The sequence below is a fragment of the Heteronotia binoei genome, chromosome 6 (genome assembly GCF_032191835.1).
Source record: "Heteronotia binoei isolate CCM8104 ecotype False Entrance Well chromosome 6, APGP_CSIRO_Hbin_v1, whole genome shotgun sequence".
Taxonomy (NCBI): domain Eukaryota; kingdom Metazoa; phylum Chordata; class Lepidosauria; order Squamata; family Gekkonidae; genus Heteronotia; species Heteronotia binoei.
In genome coordinates, this window is record NC_083228.1 from 1,073,578 (window position 1) to 1,091,645 (window position 18,068).

At 47.2% G+C, this 18,068-nt stretch overlaps 1 protein-coding gene across 1 annotated transcript in view; it reads right to left on the reverse strand.

Moving 5' to 3' along the window:
* Window positions 1–18,068, reverse strand: part of LOC132573468 (uncharacterized) — a 70,904-nt gene that overhangs the window by 21,289 nt on the left and 31,547 nt on the right. The window contains exons 2-3 of the mRNA XM_060240957.1: window positions 16,635–17,431; window positions 2,909–3,070 (exon numbers count right to left, since the gene is read on the reverse strand). Coding sequence (XP_060096940.1) covers window positions 2,909–3,070; window positions 16,635–17,431 — 959 coding nt within the window. The remainder of the gene's footprint in view (window positions 1–2,908; window positions 3,071–16,634; window positions 17,432–18,068) is intronic.

Here is an 18,068-nt window from a genome sequence, read left to right on the forward strand (position 1 = left end):
CCTTCCTCGTCTCCAGCCAGGTCAGGTTCCCCTCGGGGATGCCTTCCTAGCTAGATCCCACCTTCATCGCCAGTGTAATGTACTCGGAGACTAAACATGTTGAAGGCAATGTACTTTATTAGTTGGTACATCACAAGAAGAATGGCTGCCATGGGCCGGGACCCGCTTAATATATGCTTCATCCCGGAACGGCCCCCAGACTGGCCAGCCCAATCCTGGCCAGTCAAACTTCCCGCCACTGATGGTGATTGGCGGAGAGCCTTCGCGCGCTTCGCCCGGCAATCTGGGACTTCCCCTGGTCGCCTGTGCCACGTGGTGCTTCCTTCAGCATGATACACAACAATGGTATTGGCCTTTTTTTTAATTGCAATTGCACACTATCTTGACATTTTCAGTGAGTTATCTACCACGACCCCAAGATCTCTCTCTTGGTCAGTCTCCATCAGTTCACACCCCATCAACTTGTATTTATAGTTAGGATTTTTGGCCCCCAATGTGCATTACTTTGCATTTGGCCATTTTGAACCTCATTTGCCATGTTGATGCCCATGCACCCAGCCTCAACAGATCCCTTTGGAGTTCCTCACAATCCTCTCTGGTTCTCACCACCCTGAGCAATTTAGTGTCATCTGCAAACTTGGCTACTTCTCAGTCCCAAGGTGAAGGAAGGAAACAATCCTAAATTAGAAATAAATCTTACAGCGCTTAGTGCCAGATATCTGTGAACAGGATCACCTGTACCTTTTGGCATCCCTATTTACAGCCACATTTCTCTCTTCTTCCAAGTGTGAAATTAAATTAAAGCTGCTTTACTTCATGTTTCATTAATACTTTCTTGTTTTGATTTGATATACTATCCCATCCCATTAGGTAGGCGGCCATTTTCTCAATTCATCACAGCCCTGCAGTTCCTACATATCATTTCTTGCATAGTTTGTTTTATTAACTTATTTTGAGCACATATTTATCCTACATTTTCTCCGAGGAGCTCCAGGTGGCATACAGCATATTTCTCCTTCTCCGTTGTATCATCACAACAAAAATCCTGTGAGGTAGGGTAGGCAAAGAGTGTGTCCCTGGCCTAAGGTCACCCTTGAGGTTCCAGGGCAAAGCAGGGGTCTGACCCGGACGGACCCCCCTTCCAGATCCCAGGCCAGCAGTCTGACCTTTGCACTGTATTGGCTCATCCAGCTCTTCTGGTTTTGAGTTGGTGTTGTTTTACAAACAGGCACTAGAAAGGAGTTACTTCAACTAAATACCTATCAACATTTCAAAATTGCATTTTCATTGAAGAAAATAGTCCAAACTGTGTCAAAAATAGAAGCAATGTTTAAAAAACAGAACACATTCAGGAGACAGAACTAAACATATTTAGGAGAATTTGTCCTCTAAGGATTGCTGAACAGAACTCTGTGACAGAGACCCTAAAGCCTTACTAGGGCTCAAGAGCATCTTGGACCCCGTCTCCCCTCCCGCCCTGGGTTCACATTAGATTAGAATACCCTTTTATTTCCATTCCACATTAGGTCATCCTGCCAAACTTAATCCTTTTTAGACAATGGGAGAACAGGTTGGGACGAGACCCACTATTTGCCATGGATGTCAGAATCATCATCAGCTACAACACTTCAGTAATTCTCTAATGGATAAGATGAGCCTCTGAGGTCAGAGACATGGCTTTGCATTCGACTGGATCGACCGGCCAATCAGTTTTATGACAGGGGGGACAGGGCTGGTTTAGTTCAGATACCACTGACCGTAAATATCTGGATATTTGGGGTTTCCCCTTATTGTCAGTCTTCAGCAGATTGGGTAGAGGTTAAAGCCTCCTCCAACATCTTAGAAGTCTAGTAGCACCTTTAAGAACAGAATGTAAACTTTCGTATGTATGCAGACTTCATCAGACAAAGCGTGCGTACAAAAGCTTCCATCCATGTTGGTTTTAGACTCCTACTTTGTTCTCTTCCTTCAGACCAACACGGCTGCCCAATTGGAACCATCCTCCAGCATCTTGTTACTGCAAGGAGCCCTGCACATGATCTGACGTATTTACTCAAGCCTACGTAAAGTGAAACAAATCAAGTCAGATCAATTTTATTGCTTTTATTTGTAAGTCTGTGTGCTGTGAGCCTGTGTGCCTTTCCCCTATATTTTGCTTTGCCATTCTAACCACCCCCTTTCCCCTTTGATAATAAACTTTCTTTTTATAAAGACGTTTGTTTGGCTTCCAGTTCAGTCTAGTACATTTCTCTGGGATATTTCTCTTAATTAATCTCTCCCTAAATGCTAGACTATATGGACCGTACAAAGTTTTCCATTAAGTATTCTTCAGGGTTTACACTCTGTTACTTCTGTATTGGTTTATTACTGCACTAGAAGGAACATCTGCACTAGAAGTCTACATATGCAGAAGTCTACTGCACTAGAAGTCTACATATTCTCAGCAGGATTCTTGGAGAGGCCACAGCAATTTCCAGGTTCTTTCCAAGGAACCTTTCGTCTGAAGGAGCTTCCCTGCAAGGAAAGGCACCCCCCCCCCATCACAAAGCCCACAGGAAATGGCCATCATGTCAGCTGAAAGGCAAATATGGTACATTTAGGGTTGCCAGCTTCCAGGCAGTGGCTAGATATCTCCTAGAAGTCTGCAACTGCTCTCCAGGCGACAGAGATCAGTTCTCCTGGAGAAAATGACTGAAGGCACTATAACCCATTGAAGTCCCTCCCCTCCCCAAACCCCGCCCTCTCAGGCTCCACCCCCAAAACCTCCAGGTATCTCCCAACGCAGAACAGGCAGCCCTCAGTACAATATACAGACAATATGTGTGGGGAGAGGTCGGGGCTCAGAGGGTGGCCCTGGGGGGATGAGAGAATGGAACGGTCAGGGGGTGGGGCTCTTATCTTTCAGTACCTCTTTCAGCTGGTTCATCTTCTGCTCTTTCTGCAAACTGCAGACTTGCTTCTGTAAGCGCAGGTTGTGTTCTTGCAGCTGTCCAATCTTTTCAATAAGCTGGCAAATGTGCTCCAGATATCCCAGGCCTGAGCCCAGAGCCTTGGTGTTCCCTTGATTCACCTGCAATGAAAACCCCACCCCACAGGAATTAGAGGACAGCAGAAGGAATCAGAGCAGCTTAATGTGGCCCAGTTAGAACTATCTCTTGCAAAAGTGGTCAGGTCAAACATTTTTCATAAAGTGTACATAATATCTGAGGGCCCAGGCCAACCCAAACTCATAAGATCTCAGAAACTAAACAGGGAAGCTCTGCTGCTTAGTACTTGGATGGCAGACTGCCGAGGAAGTCCAGGACTGCTACACAAAAGAAACCCCAAGAGGGGTTGTTGTCTTAAATTGCCTGGATGCACTTTCCAACACCAATGTCTGTGTTTAGTGCAGTGGATCTACCTGACCCAGTTTGCCCACTTGCTGGGGAAGAGAGTCTGGGGACTAAGCAGAGACTCCTGGAATGACAGACTACAGAGTTCAGGTCCTCTGCTTTCTGTGCTGCATATCTCTTTACAGAGTTGCCAACTCTAGGTTGGGAAATTCCTGGAGGTTTGGGGGTGAAGCCTCAGGAAAACAGGGTTTGAGGAGTGAAGGGACCCAGTCCCAGCAGAGAATAATGCCACAGAGTCCACCCACCAAAGCAGCCATTTTCTCCATCTAGAAACCTGTTGTAGTTTCAGATCTCCAGGCCTCACCTGGAGGCTGGCAACGCTGCCACCCACTTTTCCTCACTGGCTGCCTTTGTCAAGTTTTATGTGAGACCAAAACCAAGTAATTAAAAAAAAATTATTTCCAAATTGCATTGTAATGCTAATGTAATGCTTTCAAAACAAAAGAAATCAGCTCTAAAGATCATGTTGCACCAGGACAAAAGCAGGAAGCTCCCCCGGTCTCCTTTCCCACCAGAGTTTGCATTTCTGTGGAAATGCCAACACGTTGGCTTTTTCCTGTCTTTCTGCTATTGGAGGGGCAGGGAAGCCCTTAAAAAACCCAAAAGCTAAATTATAAAGGAGGGTTTGAAGCAAAACATTAAGACACTCGAAGTTAACATGGTATTTATAAAATCTTTTGTACTGTTGAGATTGTTTGAAATATAACTCTGGATCTCAAACTTTGTAGCAAACCAGTCCTTTCCTTAGAGTGCCATGGGAGACAGCCAGCAGAAGGGCACTTCTCACTCAAGTATGAATTATACTTCTTATGATATCTGCACTCCAGGAGACAAGCAGAGTTTCTAGACCAAACTGAAAAGCCAAACAACAGAACAAATGAACTGCATTCCATGATCAAACTAATTAAGTGATATAGTTACAAAAATTAGGACTGGCTCCACATATATTACCATTTCTATTCATTTATTCATATAGTCCACCTTTCTCCCTCATGAGGGCCCAAAGCAGCTGACATCCTTCTCTTCTCCTCTCCTCCAGTTTATCCTCACAATAACAACAACCCGGTAAGGTAGATTAGGCTGAGAGAGTGTAACTGGCCCAAGGTTTCCAAGTGAACTTCCGTGACAGTGGGAGGATTCAACCTTGAGTCTCCCAGATCCTAACCAGCACTCTAACCACTGTGCCACCCTGGCTCTCGAATGACTGTCTTGGAGCCAAACCAAGACAGCAAGGGGAGTGGGCAGCCATGTGCTTCCTCCAGTGTGAGCCAAAGTCCTCTGTGATGCTCTTGCTGACTCCAGGTGGGACTACAGCATCTCTTGGAGGGAGGCAATGCCTGGTGAACAGCACACCCTTCTGCCCCCCTGTACTGATGCCATGTTGTCTCCCCTTGCCAGTGTGGCACCCCAAGTGGGTTGCTTGGACAGGAATTGTACCTGCTTTGATAACAACAATTCCAGCAATTCCATGCAGTGAAAACCAAAGCCTTTTGCCAAGTACTGCAAAACAATCTCTGCAAATTAAATGACGGGAAACATGGAGAATAATTCCAAAGTGGTTGCCATCTTCAGGGTAATGCATCAAAAATGAATAGGTGTTGAGGCTTTAAGGGGGCACAAGGCTCCCGTTCAATGTGGCAAATGTGGTTCAAGTATAGAGATGGACCCTGAGTGGAAAGAACGTCAACTTTGCATATAGACACCAGGTTGGGAAATCCCTGGAGATTTGGGGTAGCAGGGTTTTGGGGAGAGGAAGCAACTCAGCAAGGTGCAATGCCTCGAAAGCTGCCTTTTCCTCCAGGGGAACTAATCGTTGTAGTCTGGAGATCAGCTGTAATTCTTCTGGGAGATCTCCAGGCCGCACCGGTAGGTTGGCAACCCTAACTGATGGTGTCTGAATTCTGCAGCTAACCACAAAAGAGATCTTGAGGCTGTAAAAACAATGACTCAGTCTGAGACTGTGGTGAAAAGGAAAGATATGTGCCAGTGGTTATTAGGAAAGGGACTGGAATGGATCGGTATCCAAAATGCCTTTTTAAAAAAACCTGCGCACATCTAAAATATATATATACTGCAAGAAGATCGAATCAGTCGCAAAGAGTCAGATTTGACTGTGCGACTGAACAACAACAATGTGCTGGAAAGGGTGTAAAAAAAAGAAGGGGTTGGAACAGTTTAAGAGGAAAGGCTCAGGAATCCATGGCACATAGAGGTATTTAAAATTATGCACAGTGTGAAGAAAGCTCTGCCAAGGCAAGCCAACAAACCAGAAGCACCTGGAACGGCCACCTGGCCAAAGGTACGTTCCACCATCCTCTGGCCACGTCTGACCACTGTGATTCCCCCTTCCCACAAAGCTGAAGATGAAGAGGCACCAATTCTTCCACTGCCCATTCCTTGAGTTTAATCTGTAGCTGTCTGTCCTGACTGACTGCTGTATTCCTTATCGGGAGTCAGGCTGGTGTGTAATTTCGTTTTTGACATACCTGAGGCTACATGTAATTGATGTCGAGAACAGAATGTTTCTCTTGTGTAATCACACAAGTCCGCTCCCTAATCACTTTAAAGCAATATATCCTTCCAGGAATTCCTATCCCTATACGGAAAATGCCAAAGTTGCCCTCTTCGAAGATCCTCTCTAGTGCATCTTCTCCATAGGGTTACCATCTCCAGGTTGGGAAATTCCTGGAGATTTGGGGGATGGAGCCTGGGGAGGGCAGGGGTCTCAGTGGGGTAGAATGCCATAGAGTCCACCCCTCCCCCAAACAAGCCATGAGCTCCTGAGAAACTGAGCTCTACAATGTGAATATCGTAATTCTGGGAGATCTCCAGGCCCTACCTGGAAGTTGGCAACCCTACTTTTCCCATGGGGCTTTGAATCTTCTGTTTTAGAATGCAGCCCAGTTTGATGTGAAAAGGGGCAGCTGGCCTCCCCCCCCCCCATCCCCACTGAAAAGCAGCACTGGAAGATTGCAGGAAGAGTGGGGGAAAGGAAGGGGCAGGGCTGCTTAGTCTTATGGTTAACCTTTTCCTGGAAGGGCTGCTTAACCCTGCCTGCCATTTGCCCATTCAAAATCATCCCAATCCACAGTGGGAAAGACCGGGGGGGGGGGTCCCCTCTTTGTTCTTCCACGTAGAGAAACCCAAAATATACAGCCAGAAGAAGCCAGACTGAGCCCTTCTGATGGTTCTCCAGTCGCAATCCACCAAGGAGGCTTTTCAATAAATCGAACTCCTGGCCCAGGGCTAGGGAACGTTGGCTCTCCAGATGTTTTTTCCCTACAACTCCCATCAGCCCCAGCCATTGGCCATGCTGGCTGGGGCTGATGGGAGTTGTAGGCAAAAAACATCTGGAGAGCCAACGTTCCCTACCCCTGCGGCCCATCTAAGCTGCCACCATGTGGCAATCTGCTGTGCTCAGCTGTTCCTGATTGACAGAACTGTGTCGTCAATACGAAGAATGTGGTTTATCAAAACATCTGCCGAGAACAGGAGTGAACTCATAGCAAAAGGCAAAGTTTAAGGGTAATCTTAAACTCAGGAAAGATGGGGCAAGTATCAGAGGCTACTTTTCCATTTCCCCTCTTGATACTAGTATTGTGCTGCTAACAACCTAAATGGTTGCAAAATAGTTCCCTTCAATCAGGGCTTCTGTTTCTATATATTGAGTCCCCCAAACATTGTGTCTTGCAAACAAAAGGATCCGTGTTGGTCTTGTGTGGCTCCAGCACACTGTGAAAACTGAGGAGGCAGGAGAGAATACCCTGCCATGTGTCAGGCTTGCTGGATTCTCTGGTATGCTACAGCCAGGGCACTAAAACGCTTCATGCAGCAGCAGCTTGGTACTGTGCCTGCTAGCAGTGATACAAAGTCACACGGAGCCAATTGTCAGTTTAAGCTAAAGAGTTATTTATCAAGGAACTCTATTCTAAATCGTACAGATGAGAGACAGAGATAGGATCTAGTCTAACTAGTTGGATGGATGCTGATGGAGACTGCATCCATGGTGCTGAAGATGGAGAGTGTGCTCTTTCTTTTGTGTGTGCGGGAGAGAGAAGTGTGAAGCCAGAAGAAAGGAAGTCTTGTCCCTAAGAATAGCATTCTACTTTGAAATATAGTATCATAGAACAGGAAGGAAAACATGCCCTGTGCCCAGGCTGTCTGTCTCCCTAAATCTATGGTGCTGCCGCTGAAGACTGAGGCAGGAGACAGCAGGCACTCTTCTGCTTCTAACAGGGCTTTTGTACAGCTCTGGGCTTGAAGACTGTGGTATTGCTGTGCCCTATGCCACACAAAACAGTCCTCTGTCCCTTTCTGGGTTTCTTGGATAATAAACTGTGGAATACTGAAGGACAACAATCTGATGGACCTCCTGATGGCACCTGGTTTTTTTGGCCACTGTGTGAGACAGAGGTCGTTTTCGCACTCACCTTCCGCCGGCGCGACCCCCCTCTTCACCGCGCAGGATCTGCGCGGATTTCGCACTAAACGCTGGGGAGCAGCCAGAAAAGCCGGAAGCTCCCGTCGCAAAAGCCGCACAAACGCCAAACTGCTTTTTGGCGGTTTCAGTTTGAGCGGCTTTTGCGCCGGGAGCTTCTGGCTTTTCTGGCTGCTCCGCAGCGTTTAGTGCGAAATCCGCGCAGATCCTGCGCGGTGAAGAGGGGGGTCGCGCCGGTGGAAGGTGAGTGCAAAAACGTCCAGAGTGTTGGACTGGATGGGCCATTGGCCTGATCCAACAGGGCTTCTCTTATATTCTTATGTCTGGGGCAGTGATGATCTGTATTCTTGATGCTTGGGAGCGGGGCACAATGGGAGGGCTTCTACTGTCCTGGCCCCACTGATGGACCTCCTGATGGCACCTGGGTTTTTGGCCACTGTGTGACACAGAGTGTTGGACTAGATGGGCCATTGGCCTGATCCTACAGGGCTTCTCTTATGTTCTCAGGAAGCATTCTGCTGAAAACAAAGCAAGGAATGGCATGGATCCCCATACGTTTGTAAAAGGCAACTGGCATGCATGCAAAGCTCTGGTTCGGACTGGGGCCAGGAAGGCAAGGAGAATTGCCGCCAGCAATTGAAACCGGGCGCCTCTCTGATTCAGAGGGGAAGCACATGCTGTTAAAAGGATCATGTGGGGCAGTTCCTGATCAGTTAAAGCTGCTCCATGCCCAGTCCCAACTCAAACTGGAGCTATGCTGTAGGGTTGTCAATTCTGGGTTGGAAAATTCCTGGAGATTTGGGGGTGGAGCTTGGGGTTTGGAGCTCAGTGAGGATGTGATGAGGTAGAGACCACCCTCCAAAGCAGCCATTTCCCCGGGGGGGGGGCACAATTGCAGGAAATCTCCAGGAACTCACCAAGTGGTTGGCAACCCTATTGTGTGTGAGCTTCCAGTTTGCCTTTTCAGCTGAATGGGGAATCTCTGACCTTTGTCACTCAAATTGCTTCCTAATTATGGGGCAGAAAGGGATCCTTTGTAGTCAGAGAAAAAGGAAGCCATTCTTTTGTGATCTCCAGCAAGGCTGCTGCTGTTTTGGGGGAGCACCGCTCTTTGTGTTCAGCCATGTCACATTTTAGTTAATGAACAGAAATTTCAAATGATAATAATAATGTAAACTTCCGGCATTTTCTCTTGGGATTAGGGTTCCAGTATTCTTCATGTTCTCATATATTGATTAGGACCTTGGAAGCATATATATAGGGCTTTTTTTGAGCAGGAATGCACAAGAACAAAGTTCCAACTGGCTTGGTGTCAGGGGGTGTGGCCTAATATGCAAATGAGTTCCTGCTGGGCTTTTTCTACAAAAGAAAGCCCTGTGTGAAACAATGGTGATGTCGGGGTGTGTGGCCTAATATGCACATTAATTCCTACTGGACTTTTTCTAAAAAAAAAAAAAAGTCCTGCAGATATAAATACTATTTCCACTTTGAATCTTGAACAAACATTGTTGTTTTTTTCACTAATACAAAGAACGGGAGACACAAGGCAATTATCATTGGGTTTAGGCAGGATCTCTCGGCAACCGGGGGGGGGGGGAACAAAGGGGCAAAAATGTGCAAATCCTGATGTCACCTAAAGGGAACAGGGGCTCAGCCTGCAATCACTGTGGCTCAGTCCATTCCAGATGCCAAGAGGAGCCATCATGTGTCTTAATGGCAGCTGATAGTGCCTCAGTTGTCCTTAACGGGACCAAGTGCCCACCAGGGCTTGGAGGAAGTGACGCCACCCAATTTGGGGAAAGCACAATTTGAAAGAGAGACAAGCAGGCAGACTTTGTCCTGGAGCGCAGGATTCCCCCTCCCCTCTCTTTCTCTGGGGAAATCACTCACTCATGAGGAGTGCATCTCCACCTATGCTCTACCTTTATATTTACAAATATTATAAAAATGTAGTAAGTCTCCAGGGCTCTCTTCTCCAAATATCAGTCCCAGTAAGCTCTGTTCCTTCTGGAAGTCCTGCAATACTGGTATTACCTCCATGCTCTCATTCCCAATCATAAGATTTTAAATGCAATAGATAAACCTGTGGATGGACACACATATGTGCTCCCTCTCCCTCCCTCCCTCTCTCTCTCTCTCACACACACACACACTCGCTTGGTACACTGTTGACCGCAGCTTTATGTGGCATCAGTCACAGGGGACTATCCAAGCGCAACCTTACACTCATAGCTCCATAAGCTGTACATAGCTCACCTGCCAGGACCTTGCCTCACTTGCTCCCTCTTTACAGTCAGACCTCAAACCAGGATGCTTATTGAGCCCTTGGCAGGCCCCCAGATATGCTGTCCATCAAAACAAGTCATGTTCAGCATGGTGGATCACAAATTCTCATTGATCTCACCAAGTGTCATCCCAACTTTGGATGAAAGATCTTGTGATCTTCTTTTTAACTTCTGATTTTCAGAAATTAGCATTTGTCCCCTGGATAGAGCAGCCCTGGTTGTTTGGCTGTCACTACCTGAATGGCAGAAAGGTTCAACCCACGGAATATGATGGGATAGATAAAATGTGCACATGGAAGTGGACTGCTTTGCTAAGAACCTTGAAAAACAGGAAAGGCCAGGATTGTTCCGTATATTTCACTATCTCATCCGGTGTGTTATCTTGAACTGTTTTCCATTAACCACTGTGATTAGTAAATGCAGGATGTTTCTTCAGCATGTGATGGTGCCCATGAAGCATCAGTTGCAACAGCTTTTCTCCTCGTGTGTGAAGGGGGATCTCTGTTTGGCAGATACAAGTAACCACAGCCCCATTCACACATGAAGCTGCCTTACACTGAACCAGACCAGTGGCCCATCAAGGTCCATATTCTCTACTCAGACAAGTCCATCACATCACCTGCTATTAGGGTTGCCAATCCCCAGGTGGAGGCAGGGGATCCCCCAGTTTGGAGGCCCTTCCTCGCTTTAGGGTCATCAGAAAGCAGGGTGGGGAGAAAATGTCTGCTGGGCACTCCATTATTCCCTATGGAGACTGATTTCCATAGGGTATAATGGAGAATTGATCAGCAGGTATCTGGGGCCAGGGAGGTGTTATTTGAAGTAGAGGCACCAAAATTTGCAACATAGCATCTGGTGCCTCCGCTCAAAACACCCTCCAAGTTTCAAAAGGATTGGGCCAGGGGGTTCAATTCTATGAGCTCCCAAAGAAGGTGCCCCTCCCCTTCATTATTTCCAGTGGAAGGAAGGCATATAAAAGGTGTGTGGTCCCTTTAAATGTGATGGCCAGAACCCCCTTTGGATAATGCTTCTCAGAACCTTGCTCCTGGCTTCACCCCCAACATCTCCTGGCTCCGCCCCCAATGTTTCCTGGCTCCACCCGCAAAGTCCCCAGATATTTCTTGCGTTGGGCTTGGCAACCCTACCTGGTATGTGATCCTTTTAAATGGAAATGCTGGGGACTGAGCCTGCCTGGCACTTTCTGCATGCAAAGCACTGAGCCGTGGCCCTTCCTACTAGACCGGAATGCCACCACTCACTCACTCACTCACCTACAGCTAGTGTTCGCTGAAGCAGTGCTCCTCAGAAGAGTAGGGGTGAAGCTCTTATGGCCACCCTGGAGGCAATTTCCCTCCCTGTGGAGCTACACAGCAGCTACAGCTAAGAACCAAGGTCTGACATATCACTCCCTTGGAGTGTTTGCTGACATCCAGATTGTGGAACTTTTTGTTATACCATTTGGGTCACACGCACCAAAATCTCCTGTGAAGGATCAAGCTCAGACAAAATTGGCTCCAGAACTTTCCACGAGGAGCCAGCTGTGCGCAGTGCTGCAGATTAGCTGGCTCTTCCCTTCTCCAAGCAGTTTTGGGTTTGCTCCAACAAGAGGAACGGGGGGAGGGGAAGGCACTAAAGGCTCCCTCCCCCCATCCCCGCTAGTGGGATGAACCACCCCATTGGACTGCATGGCATGAAGGGGGAGCGAGTGGAAGGCACCAGGCAAATCGGCAGGAGTGAAAGGGGGCTAGATGGGAAGGGACTAGGCAAAATGGCAGGCAAGCAGCCAACGGTGCACCCCAAACAGAGCTACACCTTCCTAAAGCTAACAAAAACATTGTTCATGCCTGTAGTTACAGTGGGGCCCGAGGGGCCGGGCCCATCCTTTCAAAACCCCTTTCAATTGTGTGGCTGCTCCATTGGATCTGTCCTCTTTGCTCACCAGCACTCTGAACAAGTAGCATCATTGCTGCTGGCCTTTTGCTTTTTTCTCGCCCCTTCCCTAACACAGTGTGCAGTGCAAGGGGGGGTGGGGAGAGTCTGAGGGAGGGGCACATAAGAAAGGGGTGGGGGGAGCAGAGCTGCTGTGACTGCCCAGGTGAGGGGGGGTTAGCTTGTGGAACTCAAGGCAGCTGACAGTGCTGAGAGCCCAGGGCCACCAAACTGGGTGCCCCCCCCCAAACAACAAATCCTGCTGTGGGCCCCACCAGACATGAAATCCTGGCTACGGCCCTCAAGTCCCACACAGCATCACATCCATCGAAGCCCACTGAAGCCAACAGTCAGAATTCTGTTTCACATAATGCTGTGAACGATGTCACCAGTCCTGCCAGTCTTAGGATGCTCGGCCACCACTGCTGGGTACCTGTCTGCGTCCTCTCAGTGGGTTGACCACATCTGGGGGGCATAACAGAGACTTCTGGAATACTCAGCCTCTTCCACAGGTTTGGTCTACTCAGCTGGCCCCTCGCTGATTCTATTGCAGATGGCCAGATGGCTGCAGCTCACTAGACCCTGCACAGCCAGGCTTTCCCTAACAAGGGCCCAGCCTCATGGAAGAGAAGAAGAAGAAGAAGATATTGGATTTATATCCCGCCCTCCACTCCGAAGAGTCTCAGAGCGGCTCACAATCTCCTTTCCCTTCCTCCCCCACAACAGACACCCTGTGAGGTAGATGAAGATATTGGATTTATATCCCGCCCTCCACTCCAAAGAGTCTCAGAGTGGCTTACAATCTCCTTTCCCTTCCTCCCCCATAACAGACATCCTGTGAAGTAGATGAAGATATTGGATTTATATCCCGCCCTCCACTCCAAAGAGTCTCAGAGCGGCTCACAATCTCCTTTCCCTTCCTCCCCCACAACAGACACCATGTGAGGTAGATGAAGATATTGGATTTATATCCCACCCTCCACTCCGAAGAGTCTCAGAGCGGCTCACAATCTCCTTTACCTTCCTCCCCCACAACAGACACCCTGTGAGGTTGGTGGGGCTGGAGAGGGCTCTCCCAGCAGCTGCCCTTTAAAGGACAACCTCTGCCAGAGCTACGACTGACCCAAGGCCATGCTAGCAGGTGCAAGTGGAAGAGTGGGGAATCAAACCCGGTTCTCCCAGATAAGAGTCCACACACTTAACCACTACACCAAACTGGCTCTCCTCTCATGAGGAATCTTGCGACTGTGGAAAAGAAACCTTGCAAATCCAAAAGCTCATCATTATGCAATCCCTTATAAGGGAGGCACATGCCTACCTTTGGTGTGATGAAAAAAGAAATAAAGTGCATTCCTGATCCATTAGCTGGGTTGCAGACAGGTCTTTCAAAAAACTTTGGCAAATTCATATCTGATGACATACTTTTTTAAAATTTAGTGAACACGATTCATGGGCAATAACATTTAACACCCCCGCCCCCCAAAACAAAGGAAAAACAGATCTCACTCTAACCCACAGATCACACAGCAAGATCTATACATGTGGTATTTAACATTACATAAATTATATAAAGCGTGTAAAGATAAAGGGCACAGATGCTGAAAATGCAGGAAGAAATCCTTTGATTATCTCCATATGTGGTGATCATGTCCAGTAGCATCCAGTCTTCAGGTAAGAGTTTTAACTGGAGCAGAACAAACAATGGGTATATCATTACCTAAAAAAACCTGACCTGGCTGGCCCAGTCTCATCAGATCCTGGAAACTAAGCCAGGTTGGCCAGAGCACCAAGCAATACCAGCGTCCCCATGTAGGGACAGGCAATAGCAAAACCCCCTCTGTTCATCTCTTGCCTTGACCTGCAAGGCCCAGCCCAACCCAAGCTCACCAGGTCTTGGAAACTAAGCAGAGCTGGTCTTGCTTATGGCATGAAGGGGAGGCCACCAAGGAAATCCAGGGTTGCTATTTGCTACGCAGAGGCAAGCAATGACAAACCTCCTCTGCTAGTCTCTAACCTCAAAAAACCCCATGGAGTCTCCCAAAGTTGGCTGCAACTCAATGGCAAACACACAAACAAAAACCTGAACTGAAGTCGCTTGGTAGCTCACAGAATGTTGCTCCCATCCTCAATAACTACTGATCTATCAAATACCACAAAAATGATAACAGCCAAAAACTGGCAGGTCTCCAAGAATGTTTAATTGAAGGAATGAAAAAAGTCTGGCAAACTGCAGAAATGACCAAAATGACTGAATGTATCCATTTAAAAGGCAGGAGACAAATTAATGCATCACACTATATAATTATCAATGCTTATGATCAGGGCTTTTGTTTTAGAAAAAAGCCCAGCAGGAACTTATTTGCATATTAGGCCACACCCCCTGACACCAATCTAGCCAGAGCTGCATTCCTGCTAAAAAAAGCCCTGCGTATGATAATTTTACAAACTCTCCCATACACATCGCCATAATATATACAAAATATCCAGAACATATTCAATCCATGGAACATCTGGAGTCATTATTGTAGATTACTATTCCTATAAAGAGTTGCATATATTGGTCCTTTGTGGACTTTTCTTCTATTGCCAATTGGAATGAATATTGCATGGTGTTCTGGATATTTCGTATATATTATGGAGGTGTGTACGGGAGAGTTTGTAAAATTATAATAAGCATTGATGATTATATAGCGAGATGCACTATTTTTGAGCTAGCACAGCATTTTCCCTTCATACTGTGATTCTAGGTGCTGTGACCCTTTGGGGTTCTTGTTTCAGGAGACAAATTAAACCAATGTTGGTGTGAAGACATGTATTTTTTTCTTTGGAGGTTTGAATTCAGCAAAATCTTCACTCTGAGTTTTAAAAGTCTTTTTTCCTCTCTGGGCAGAGAACAGGCAAGAGAGGAGGGAAGTCAGTTCAACTGCTTTCCAGACTTTCCTCAGCACACCTTCCCATTTTAGACATTTTGGAGAAACATGATTAACTTTCAGAGTGTTTATGGGACTGAGATTTGGGGATTAGAATGAAGTGCCAGTTTGGACATCAGAAACAAAATCCTCAGGGCCACACCAAGAGCCCTCCCCACCACTGGAGCCCCTCCACTGGGTCAAAGCAGTCCCTTCAACTGCTGATTTAAACTCCGTTTGATACTGAAAGGCACAGATGGCTTAAAACTTGATTCAGGGAGCAGAAGTCTCCTTTTTTCATTTTGACAGTTAACTTGGCACTGGAATTTAATCTAAGTGATGCAATTGCACAATTTCTTCCCTGCACTGTTTTGTATCCTCCAGCACAGGTTGGGCAAATCAGAACGCAGGTCGCCGTTTTATATTTCCACTCAGTATAACATGGCCTCAGTGAGTAATAATGCAATTTCTCTGTGGTTTACGATGCTCAGATATCAGAATGATTTTAGAAGACTTTCTTGTTCAAATTAGCTTCTTTCTGCTCTTTTACCACTCGGGTTGGATGCTGGAAGTGAGATCGTGTTCTTCAATAACAACTTCCCCTGAAGTGCTAATTGTTATTAAGGTTGGGGGAAAGCAGACAAAAAGACACAGGGGGGGTGTGGTCACATATATAATGATAGAAAGAACCATTGTGTTCCATTATTAGAAGCACAGAAGGAAACAGTTCAAGGGAACATCAGCAGAGAAATGAAATCTAGGGCAGCAACCATTTTGAAACACACTAAGTTCCATAAGGCAGCTTCCACCCAGAGACGATTCTTGAGTAGCTCTCATTGCTGGTCTGAATGCAGATGCCCTGACAGTGGCAATGGAATGTCCTCTCAACAGTATTCACTCCACTTTCCTTGCCTCAGCCCCCCACAGCCATCACAGGAGGGGCTGTGGCTCAGAGGCACAGCGAACTGCTTGGCATGCAAAAGGTCCCAGGATCAATACCCAGTATCTCCATTAAAAAGATCAGACCATAGGCAATGTGAAAGACCTCTGCCTGACACCCTGGAGAGACACTGCCAGTCTGAGTAGACAATATTGACTTTGATGGACTAAGAGTTGGATTCAGTATTTATGTGTTTGATTCAGTATTTATGTGTTCACTTCCCCATCCCTCCACCAGAGGATTTTTCAAAAGTGGGAATTATTACATCATTACAGCATTATAACTTTATTGCCACAATCTACTATGTTTTATGCTGTTTTCAAAAGTAAGTATCTATTCCTTTGTGTTGTGGAGTTATGAGGGGAAATGTGTAGACTGCACCTTTTCTGTTGTGACTCTACAATGAAAAGGTTTAGAGGCTTACTTTTTAAAAATGAAAGCTGATAACTAACAGATCATGGCAATAGATTGTTTTAATGTTATAGTGATGTGTCAACTACAACTTTTTAAAGCTCCAAAATAGCCCTCCACTCTGTGTGTGTGTGTGTGTGTGTGTGAAAGAGAGAGAGAATGGTAGCTACAGAGAGGGATTGTGAGGCAAGAAAAGTGGTGCCCAAATAATATACCAGATCAGATTTGGGAAACACTGGAGCAAAACGGGGGGAAGCACATCAGGAGGACATACAGAGGTGGGTGTTGTGTGGATGCCTTCCACAACAACATTGCTGTGAGGGTGCTTACCTCACTTAGCCTGCAGCATTCATCCATGTACTCATCCAAGCTGTCACTTGTGGGATATTTTCTTAGAGGATGATCTTCTAGAGGCATCTCTTGAAGGCTCTCCAAGCTGTCTTTGCTATGGTCACCTCTAGTTCCTTTCTCTCCCAGAGTAGTGATGGAGAGAGGTGACATGTTGACCCCTTCTCTGTGTTTGTCTCCCAAACACTCTCCCGGGATGCCGTCAAAAGGCTGCTCAGGATTTCTACCCTCTGAACAGTCAGGGACATTCTCCAAGGAGGTAGCTCTCGCACCCCCTTGCCCTTCACAGAGTTCCTCTGGGTTCCTGCAGTCTGAAATGCACAAGCAGGCATCTACAGCATCTTTGCACGTTCTCATGACCATGTGGCCGGCCTCTGGAGAGGAAGAGGCACTCAGCACTCCGGAGTCACAGGAAGAGTCTCTGCTGTGAAGCACAAAGCTCTTTTCAGAGCTGGTGGGTGTCGACAGGGAGTTGGGCCCGCTAGGCAACTCCACGCCAGAATCCTCTGATTCAAACTTGGCCAACCTTGGAAGATGGCACTTGGGTTCTACAGAGTTGAGATCAGGGAAGGCGGCACTGTACACTGTTTCCACTGGAGTATCCCTTACGATGGCCACGTCAGCCTGATGCCCTAACAGAATGCTTGCTTTGGGAGATTCGGGTTCCTCTACAGAGTCTGTGGTGCGAGAAAGGGCTTGAACATGAGCCATTTCACTGGATAGGATCTTCAGGTTTGTTAGAACTACTTTGCCATCCAATGGTGGGGTCTTCTTGACAGCTGCAAAAAATGAAAAAAAAGACGATTATTTCAGAGAAGTGCAGTGTTTGATTTCCTGCTTATTTGGCAGCATCCATTGCATAGCAATGCGGCACGTTCAGCAGCAGACTATCTTATGATAAGGCGATTTGTGGCTCACTCTGCCTTCTGCAGTGATTCATCTCTATGAAACCCTGCTCAGCACCCCACCTACGTAGCATTCCTGCAGGCTGGCTGTAAATGATATCTCTCTGCTTGGCACGTGCTTAGAAGCAACAGGGCTGCTGGCTGGTGCATGGAAGTCTCCTCTGGGGTGTTTAATCACTTCAGGATGCGGGGGGGGGGGGTGGCGGGGAACGGACCACAAAGCTGAATACTCTCCCATGCCCAGGAATCCATACAATTGGGAGAGGATTGCCAACCTCCAGGTTGGGCCTGGATTTCTCCCACCAGGGTACTGCAATGGTATCAGATCAAACTGCTCTTGTGACCGCAGCCGAAAGGTCAGAGACCGGCTGAGGACTGAGAGGGGTCTGGGGCTGCTGTTGGCCGGCATTCTCCAGTGGGCCTCTGCCTGAAGAGATCGGGGGGGGGGGGTTCTTCTGCGGTTGAGGGGAACAGGAGACCAGCTGGCTGTACCAGCACCAGCACTGGCGGT